An 11,245-nucleotide genomic window follows, 5' to 3' on the forward strand; every position below is an offset into this window, starting at 1 on the left:
ATTGAAATAGATTATAACTCAAAAATTAAAGGTGATGGAGAAAAGTTTATTTGAAATAAATTGTTTATTATGAACTAAAAGGATATTACTCATAAACAGATTTGGTTTAGCTTTAATGATTTTCTAATGATAAAAAGAAAAAATCATCGAAATATCAAAATTGAGTACTTTTGGTATTAAAATTGATCATAACTCAAGGATGAAAGGTGATGGAGAAATGTTTTTTAGGAATAAGTTGTTTATTATCAACTAAGAAGACATCATCCATAAACAAATTTAGTTTAGATGTAATGATTTTCATGTGATAAAGAGAAAATCCCCAAAATGTTAAAACTGAGTACTTTTGATTTTAAAATCGATCATAGCTTAAAAATGAAAGGTGATGGAGAAAATTTTTTTAAGAATAAATTGTTTATTATGAACTAAAAAGACATCATCCATAAACGGATTTGGTTTAGTTATAATGATTTTCTAGTGATAGAGACAAAATCACCAAAATGTCAAAATTGAGTACTTTTGGTATTGAAATAGATCATAACTCAAAAATTAAAGGTGATGGAGAAAAGTTTATTTGAAATAAATTGTTTATTATGAACTAAAAAGGCATGATCCATAAACAAATTTAATTTAAGTGTAATGATTGTCTAGTGATAAAGAAAATATCAGCAAAATATCAAAATTGAGTACTTTCGGTATTAAAATTGATCATAATTCAAGGATGAAAGCTGATGGAGAAAAGTTTTTTAGGAATAAGTTGTTTATTGTCAACTAAGAAGACATCAACCATAAACAAATTTAGTTTAGATGTAATGATTTTCATGTGATAAAGAGAAAATCCCCAAAATGTCAAAATTGGGTACTTTTGGTGTTAAAATCGATCATAACTCAAGAATGAAAGGTGATGGAGAAAAGATGGAGAAAACCTTGTCGTCAAATAACTTTGTAATCTGTTTGTCAAATTTGACGTACAATTTCATAGCCGACTACTAAACTTAAGACTTAATTTATTGTCCTCTACATGTTCCTGCTCCGTGTCGGTTCTAATGTGAATCACCCTGTATAATGAAAGTGGCTGAAGATGCAATAAGAACGAAACAGATTTCCAAAAATGGAAGAATCCATATCAATATTAAAATATATAGGGTAAATGCAAACATTTAAATAATTAAACGGTGCTATTGGGAGGCATTCTCCAGTGATATAGAGTAAAATCTTTATGGTAGATAGAGAGAGATATGGGGAAAACTAGTTAACGAGTACATACAAGTACAAGCAACCACAATATCAGTAAAAGAATGTGAAAAACACTTCTGACAACTATATCAAAAGCTAGAAGTCATAGACGAAGAAAACTAAACTAAATGGTCTTTTATGAAGAAAGAAATATACTATTTGATCAATTCCACATTCTCTACAAGATACTTACCTGCAAGCAAATTCCACAAGAGTGGATACAAAGTGTGAGGATATTCATATTTAATAAGGGAAAGATGCTGACACCAGCAGTTATTGAGGAATAAACTTAGAATACAGAAAAAATAAGCGAATTCAGAATTCAAGAACTTAATCATTAATATCTTAAATGGACAACATCGCTTACATTAAGGATTATTATTACGATAATAAAAAAATGCGTTTTTTTGTAATCACTCAATATTATTACGTGTCGCATATAAATTTAATCAGTGTCGGTTACACAGTTTTCACTCATCGATAACATGTATTTTTCTAGGAAAGTGTAATACGAAAATTTTGTAATATATATATATATATAACCGATGTGTTCATCATAGATTATATTTCAAAAAATTGATTTAGATTTTACCAACATTGCCTATAATTTTGCGGCAAAGTTATAACGAAATTTCTTTCGAACACAAATTTATCAGTAAACATACACAGCCAATGACTCATCTCGAGAAGCGCTAACAAACCAACCTTTTAAGTACACAAACTTAGGAAATAAGATTACCACATAGAATTATAACATATTATATTAAAACGCATTAAATATTATATCAAAATCTAAATTGAATCGATCATAAAATTTTAAAAGCTAAAAATTTCAAAAATAAATATTTCTCACCTAAACCACGTCGTTCTTCCTCATACCCATCATAATTAACCGGTTTTCGTAAATCGTTCATTATCAAAACTTTTAAAAAATGAAAACGTTTCGCGGATTAACAAAAAAAAAACACGTTTTTTTTTTAGGATTTATAAGAACAAACGCGATCGAAGAGGAAACCACAACTAAAATGAAAAAACGTCGCTTTTTAAGGAACGAGAACGCGCGAGGTTTTCACGGTAGTGATAAAAGTTGTGGTATGCGTATGAGTCGACGACTCGAGGAAGGTCTGTTTCTTATCGATGAATCAATTTTGTTGACACGATGTCGAAGAATGACAAAAGTGGTTGTAAATACGGGGCCGTTATTGGAAGTGGAAGTTGTGAACTAGGCCTAGACACGCATAACAATGGCCGAAGGCCCCCTAACTCTATAAATAGACTATGGATGTTGAGTTTTAAGTAAGAGTAATAAACATTTTTGGATCGCATTCCGATGACGAAGCGCTCCATTAAATTTAAATTCTTTTTATTTTATTGTATCACATTGTTTTAAAATAGTGTGAATTAAGGTGGGTAATCCCAATATGTTGAATTTCTAGAATTGAGTTTTTTATAAATAAGTTATGATTTGTTTTTTTTTATCTAAAGTAAATATTCCGGGATTTTCTGTGTAATAAAAAATGATGATTAAACTAAAATTAGAATTAACACTAGCACCATCTTAACAGTGTTAATTGAATAAACTACAAATTCGCCCGATATGTATTTCAGAGAAGCTGCAATAAATATTACGATGTACAGTGATACAATAAAGTCTACATACACCCAAGAAAACGATAATATCTCATCTCCTGAAATGTAATTCAATGAATTTTTTAAACGAAGGATATTAGAAGTCTATATTATTTTAATACAAAGTCGAAACAGTTCGACTTGTGCTACGAAGTGAAGGCTACAGCAGTAGATTTAGTCGCATTTAGTCTCTCAAGACGGCCAAACCCGAATTATTCTAGTTCTAGGTCTTGTGTTAGTTAACACTAGTCCTAGAACTAGCTAAAGTTAGTTCAATAAAAACATACAACATTTAACTAGCGCTACTTAGCACTGTCTCTAGAACTAACATTAGACCTAGAACTGTGTTAGCTCTAGTGATAGTGCTAGTGCAAAACTAGTTGAACTTGGACTTGCTATAAACTAGTCCCTATTCATTTAGACAAGTTTTTAATGACTATCAACTAATCTTTAGTCATTTTGAGCAACATGGATTGTCTAAAACTAGTTGTTAATCATTTAGACAAGTATAAAATTATGCTCAACCTATAATCAATTGTTTTGAATAACATGAGATGGCTATGAACCTATTTCGAAACATTTTGAACAATTTTGATACCTTATAGACCAATTTTGGACAATATTAGTGCAGTTTTCAGTCGTTGTGAGCAATCTGGACTTGCTATAAACTAGTCGTTATACATTTAGACAAGTTTTTAATGACTATCAACTAATCTTTAGTCATTTTGAGCAACATGGATTGTCTAAAACTAGTTGTTAATCATTTAGACAAGTATAAAATTATGCTCAACCTATAATCAATTATTTTGAATAACATGAGATGGCTATGAACCTATTTCGAAACATTTTGAACAATTTTGATACCTTATAGACCAATTTTGGACAATATTAGTGCAGTTTTCAGTCGTTGTGAGCAATCTGGACTTGCTATAAACTAGTCGTTATACATTTAGACAAGTTTTTAATGACTATCAACTAATCATTAGTCATTTTGAGCAACATGGATTGTCTAAAACTAGTTGTTAATCATTTAGACAAGTATAAAATTATGCTCAACCTATAATCAATTGTTTTGAATAACATGAGATGGCTATGAACCTATTTCGAAACATTTTGAACAATTGAGATACCTTATAGACCAATTTTGGACAATATTAGTGCAGTTTTCAGTCGTTGTGAGCAATCTGGACTTGCTATAAACTAGTCGTTATACATTTAGACAAGTTTTTAATGACTATCAACTAATCTTTAGTCATTTTGAGCAACATGGATTGTCTAAAACTAGTTGTTAATCATTTAGACAAGTATAAAATTATGCTCAACCTATAATCAATTATTTTGAATAACATGAGATGGCTATGAACCTATTTCGAAACATTTTGAACAATTTTGATACCTTATAGACCAATTTTGGACAATATTAGTGCAGTTTTCAGTCGTTGTGAGCAATCTGGTCTTGCTATAAACTAGTCGTTATACATTTAGACAAGTTTTTAATGACTATCAACTAGTTTTCAGTCATTTTGAGCAACATGGATTGTCGAAAACTAGTTGTTAATCATTTAGACAAGTATAAAATTACGCTCAACCTATAATCAATTATTTTGAATAACATGAGATGGCTATGAACCCATTTCGAAACATTTTGAACAATTTTGACACCTTATAGACCAATTTTAGACAATATTAGTGCAGTTTTCAGTCGTTGTGAGCAATCTGGACTTGCTATAAACTAGTCGTTATACATTTAGACAAGTTTTTAATGACTATCAACTAATCTTTAGTCATTTTGAGCAACATGGATTGTCTAAAACTAGTTTTTAATCATTTAGACAAGTATAAAATTATGCTCAACCTATAATCAATTATTTTGAATAACATGAGATGGCTATGAACCTATTTCGAAACATTTTGAACAATTTTGATACCTTATAGACCAATTTTGGACAATATTAGTGCAGTTTTCAGTCGTTGTGAGCAATCTGGACTTGCTATAAACTAGTCGTTATACATTTAGACAAGTTTTTAATGACTATCAACTAATCTTTAGTCATTTTGAGCAACATGGATTGTCTAAAACTAGTTGTTAATCATTTAGACAAGTATAAAATTATGCTCAACCTATAATCAGTTATTTTGAATAACATGAGATGGCTATGAATCTATTTTGAAACATTTTGAACAATTTTGATACTTTATAGACCAATTTTGGACAATATTAGTGCAGTTTTCAGTCGTTGTGAGCAATCTAGACTTGCTATAAACTAGTCGTTATACATTTAGACAAGTTTTTAACGACTATCAACTAATTTTTAGTCATTTTGAGCAACATGGATTGTCTAAAACTAGTTGTTAATCATTTAGACAAGTATAAAATTATGCTCAACCTATAATCAATTATTTTGAATAACATGAAATGGCTATGAACCTATTTCGAAACATTTTGAACAATTTTGATACCTTATAGACCAATTTTGGACAATATTAGTGCAGTTTTCAGTCGTTGTGAGCAATCTGGACTTGCTATAAACTAGTCGTTATACATTTAGACAAGTTTTTAATGACTATCAACTAATCTTTAGTCATTTTGAGCAACATGGATTGTCTAAAACTAGTTGTTAATCGTTTAGACAAGTATAAAATTATGCTCAACCTATAATCAGTTATTTTGAATAACATGAGATGGCTATGAATCTATTTTGAAACATTTTGAACAATTTTGATACTTTATAGACCAATTTTGGACAATATTAGTGCAGTTTTCAGTCGTTGTGAGCAACCTAGACTTGCTATAAACTAGTCGTTATACATTTAGACAAGTTTTTAACGACTATCAACTAATTTTTAGTCATTTTGAGCAACATGGATTGTCTAAAACTAGTTGTTAATCATTTAGACAAGTATAAAATTATGCTCAACCTATAATCAATTATTTTGAATAACATGAAATGGCTATGAACCTATTTCGAAACATTTTGAACAATTTTGATACCTTATAGACCAATTTTGGACAATATTAGTGCAGTTTTCAGTCGTTGTGAGCAATCTGGACTTGCTATAAACTAGTCGTTATACATTTAGACAAGTTTTTAATGACTATCAACTAATCTTTAGTCATTTTGAGCAACATGGATTGTCTAAAACTAGTTGTTAATCATTTAGACAAGTATAAAATTATGCTCAACCTATAATCAGTTATTTTGAATAACATGAGATGGCTATGAATCTATTTTGAAACATTTTGAACAATTTTGATACTTTATAGACCAATTTTGGACAATATTAGTGCAGTTTTCAGTCGTTGTGAGCAATCTAGACTTGCTATAAACTAGTCGTTATACATTTAGACAAGTTTTTAACGACTATCAACTAATTTTTAGTCATTTTGAGCAACATGGATTGTCTAAAACTAGTTGTTAATTATTTAGACAAGTATAAAATTATGCTCAACCTATAATCAATTATTTTGAATAACATGAAATGGCTATGAACCTATTTCGAAACATTTTGAACAATTTTGATACCTTATAGACCAATTTTGGACAATATTAGTGCAGTTTTCAGTCGTTGTGAGCAATCTGGACTTGCTATAAACTAGTCGTTATACATTTAAACAAGTTTTTAATGACTATCAACTAATCTTTAGTCATTTTGAGCAGCATGGATTGTCTAAAACTAGTTGTTAATCATTTAGACAAATATAAAATTATGCTCAACCAGTTTTCAATGATTTGGAATAACATGAGATGCCTATCAACTTATTTCCAATCGTTTTGAACAATTTTGCTACCTTATAAACCAATTTTAGACAATGTTGGTGCAGTTTTCAGTCATTCTGAGCAACCTAAACTTGCTATAAACTAGTCCTTATACATTTAGACAAGTTTATAATGACTACCAACTGGATAAATAGAAACAATTTTGGACAATGTTGGTGCAGTTTTCAGTCGTTAGTTCTAGTTTTACATTTAATTTAATGTTTTTTATTCCATCTTGTTTATTTTTTGATATAAATGCATCATGTCATTCAAAATGAGCCCAAACATGATACGTTTAATTCCAATATTACTCGAGATATAAGCAACTTCCGGTATTTTTATTGAGCTATAACGGATTGTTTTTTTTTAGAACTGTATGTAGACTTTTTTGAGTTATAGATATGATTATGTTTTGTGTTTGTCTTGATATAATAGCTTATACAGTTTTTATGTAAAATATGGAAATAATATGGACTTCTTACATGTTTTGTTACAAAATTTCATTGAATTACATTTCGGGAGCTCAGATATTATCATTTTCCGGGCTGTATGTAGACTTTAATGTACCAAGCTTTTAATCGTACTTCTCCTTTTGCTTAACTGACCGGCCAAAATAGATTTGCTAAGCTGTACATGCTATATGAAGTTATGGCGAACTGAATGGACCTAAGTAATCCATTTTGTTGAATTTGTCAAAAAAGATGTCAAAACCAAACAAAATATGTACCTAAACAGATACAGATTGAAAACCTTGAATTTTAAATGTTTTTCCTTATTCGAATGTGGTTTGTATAATATTTCATATACGTAAAGTACGTAATTCTATCGCCTTGTTGAATTACAAGTAAACTTGAATTTTACTTGAACTTTATTTCTAACAAAGCATTCGTCTATTTACATAAAATGTTTTGAAACAATTTCGAAATCAATTTTCAATTTTTTAGCTTCTCAAGTTAGTAGGAGTCAACTTACTCAAGTATTGCTCCCATTCCTTTAAATCTCTAAAATGCATTTTTCTCTCGAACCGATAGTTTTTGGTGAAAGATGTGGGTGGTGATGGGTCGAACGTGACCGTCTTGGGACTGGGCGTACGCATGCGCATCGTGCCAGACATCTTTTGGTTCCCCGGAAACAAGCACACAATTCAGGCGACAGTTTTACAGGCGAACACAACAACGCACGATTGGCTTCTGGAAAACCACGCAAATCGTACCGGATATATTTTTGGGGCACTCCCGAAATTAACGATAGGCCAATTTTCCCGTGCAATTGACTGTGTTTTTCTGCTATGGGGATCTTGTAGGATCCACGCCGTATGACTAACGTTTTTCGGTTGAACCGGGACTCGAGAACAGTTTTTGGCAAAACGCGTGTAGGAGCCAAACTGTGTGCGACTTCAACTAAAAATAGGAACACTTGCGGAATCGCTAAGCCTCGAATATACGAATTTGAAACCGTAAACTGTTTTTCGTTCCTTAGATACATTATTAGATATATTAGAATACTTGCTAACTATATTTATAACACCCAAATTGTAGTACATATTTCCGGAAACTGTAGTTCCTTAACAAATACAAAATGTGTTATGTGGGTGGAATTTTTGTTTATCAATGCCAAATAAAAAAACGTACACACAGAATCCAGCGTAAATTCGGTGATAAAGATTTAAAGATACTTATATACTGGTACGATTTGCCAAGATCCAAAAACCAAAAATAAATAATCCAAGATTTACTTACGAAAATAGAATAACAAATACAAAATGTATGGACAACAAGTAAAAAAGAAACTCTTGTGACGACCGTCTAACTTAACTAACACCCAAACGCAACCGACAGGTTGATTTTCTTCAATGGTCGTCGAAGGCCAACACCCACAGTTTAAGTATCTCAAAAGCGAGATGTTATCATTAATTGTACTCGTTATTTAAGATTTCTTACAATTTATCGAGGAAAAAATGTTCTCGTACGCGTTTAGAGCTATTGTTGTTCGTTTACAATTGTAATTTTATTACGGCGTGCGCCAATGGGAAGGTCAAAATGACTTCCGAACAACGTAGTTTTTAAATTACATAATTGAACCGTGCCCACGTTTTCTATTTTGATCAATACGTCCAATGACTTTTTAAATAGCACAATAACGAAAGAATTTACTCCCTGGTATTTAATAAAATCTAAAAATATAGTTCAATATACGTGGGAATAAAAGATACAGATAAAGGAGCTAGGGATATCTACAATGTTAACCAAGAAACGAGTTTGAGTAGAATTAATTTTCCAAATGAAGAATCTTTCAGTGATTTAAATCATAAGTCTAACCCGAATGATTTTTGCTTCTATGTTTCTACTTCTAGGTCTAATATTAGTTCTAGTCCTAGTGTTAGTCTAGTTTTATTTGTTATTCAGCGCTAGATTGTTATATACAGTGATACAATAAAGTCTAGATATGGGAAGGGGCAAATGGGAGGGGTGGTGGTGGGAGGTAGAAAGGTGCATATGTTAGCATACGCGGATGATATCGTGGTCATGGCGAGAGAAGCGGCGGAGATGAAAGATATGATAAAGACATTGGAAAGATATTTTAGGGGGAAGACAAGGATGATGAAGTTTTGTAAGGGTGGGAGAAAAAGAACAGAAAACTGGAGATGGGAGGGAAAAGAGATCGAGGAGGTTAGGGAGTATACTTACTTGGGGTATGTGTTCAGGGAGGACAACAGGGAGGGGTCGCATGTGATAGCTATGGCAAAAAAGGCGAATAAGGTGATGGGACAAGTATGGGGTTGGGGGAAGAGAGTTTTTGGAAGGAATGTGGCAGCGAGGAAGATTATGTTTGAAGGCCTGGTTAGCAGTGTGATGATGTATGGAGCAGAGGTATGGGGATGGAGAGAGCAGGCAATGTTGGAGGACGTGCAAGCTAGATACTGGATGGGTGCTTGGGGTGGCGATAGAAACACCGGGGTATATAGTGAGGGAAGAGGTAAAGGTGAATAAGGTCAGAGTGGAGGCGGGCAGGAGAGCAGTGAAATATGAAGAAAGAATAGAAGGGAGGCCAAACTGCGGGATCTTGGGGGAGTGTTGGAGGGAAATTAAAGAGGGAAAGATCAGATATGGGAAAGGACACAGAGACAACTATTATAGACGAGCGGGCTACTCGGTAACTGAGATAAATAGTAGACGAAGAGTGGGTAGGGAGATGTGGAGGGAGTTGAGAGATAGGGACCGAGATGTGCAGAGACAGGAAAGAAGGACACAAATAAAAGAAGGGAGGTATAACGAAAGGTACAAGGACATAATAACGGAGGGGCTGCCTAGATACTTGTTATTGGAAGGAGATGAGGAAGGGAAGAAGTTGGTGGCTAGATTCCGTTGTGGAAACGAGGAGGGAGCTAACAGATACTGGATGGCCGATGAGGAGAGGTGGTGTAGGCTATGCAGGGAGGAATGGAAAATGTTGAATGGGTGCAGTGAGTTGAGGGAGGAGGAGTTGAACCGAGGGCAGATCTTAGGAGAGGGGGGAGAGGGGAAACGATGGATGAGAATGGTTGTGGGGGTAAGGAGACAAAGGGAAGGATGAGGGGATGATTGGGCCGAGGAGCCGAGGGTATGGAAATGGAGGAAGAGGGTAGAGGGTGAAAATAATATACTAATAATATATATATTAGAAAGTATTAAGGGGATAAAAATTGTAAATAAATAAAATAAAGTCTACATACAGCCCGGAAAATGATAATATATGAGCTCCCGAAATGTAATTCAATGAAAATTTTTAACAAAACATGTAAGAAGTCTATATTTTACATAAAAACAATATAAGCTATTATTAATCAAGAGAAACACAAAACATAATCATATCTATAACTCAAAAAAGTCTACATACAGTCCTAAAAAAAAACTATCCGTTATAGCTCAATAAAAATACCGGAAGTTGCTTATATCTCGAGTAATATTGGAATTAAACGTATCATGTTTGGGCTCATTTTGAATGACATGATGCATTTATATCAAAAAATAAACAAGATGGAATAAAAAACATTAACCTTGAATATTTTTAGTTCTATGTATAGTGTTAATTCTACATAGTAACAGTGCTAGTGTAAAACTAGAACTAACGACTGAAAACTGCACCAACATTGTCCAAAATTGTTTCTATTTATCTAGTTAATAGTCATTAAAAACTTGTCTAAATGTATAAGGACTAGTTTATAGCAATTTTAGGTTGCTCAGAATGACTGAAAACTGCACCAACATTGTCTAAAATTGGTTTATAAGGTAGCAAAATTATTCAAAATGATTGGAAATAAGTTGATAGGCATCTCATGTTATTCCAAATCATTGAAAACTGGTTGAGCATAATTTTATATTTGTCTAAATGATTAACAACTAGTTTTTAAACAATCCATGTTGCTCAAAATGACTGAAAACTAGTTGATAGTCATTAAAAATTTGTCTAAATGTATAACGACTAGTTTATAGCAAGTCCAGATTGCTCACAACGACTGAAAACTGCACTAATATTGTCCAAAATTGGTCTATAAGGTATCAAAATTGTTCAAAATGTTTCGAAATAGGTTCATAGCCATCTCATGTTATTCAAAATAATTGATTATAGGTTGAGCATAATTTTAT

At 32.2% G+C, this 11,245-nt stretch overlaps 1 protein-coding gene across 5 annotated transcripts in view; it reads right to left on the bottom strand.

Moving 5' to 3' along the window:
* The window catches only part of LOC111424062 (paxillin), a 63,432-nt gene that overhangs the window by 27,891 nt on the left and 24,296 nt on the right, over positions 1-11,245 (bottom strand). The window contains exons 1-2 of one of the 5 annotated variants that reach the window (XM_071201577.1): positions 8,360-8,442; positions 7,593-7,734 (exon numbers count right to left, since the gene is read on the bottom strand). The exons of 1 other annotated variant lie outside the window; for it this stretch is intronic. In XM_071201577.1, coding sequence (XP_071057678.1) covers positions 7,593-7,734 — 142 coding nt within the window. In that variant the 5' untranslated portion in view covers positions 8,360-8,442. Of the gene's footprint in view, positions 1-2,086; positions 2,328-7,592; positions 7,798-8,359; positions 8,443-11,245 lie in introns of those variants that run through there. 3 more of the 5 variants (XM_071201581.1, XM_071201578.1, XM_071201579.1) reach the window with 3 other exon arrangements.

Source organism: Onthophagus taurus, chromosome 2 (genome assembly GCF_036711975.1).
Source record: "Onthophagus taurus isolate NC chromosome 2, IU_Otau_3.0, whole genome shotgun sequence".
Classification (NCBI taxonomy): domain Eukaryota; kingdom Metazoa; phylum Arthropoda; class Insecta; order Coleoptera; family Scarabaeidae; genus Onthophagus; species Onthophagus taurus.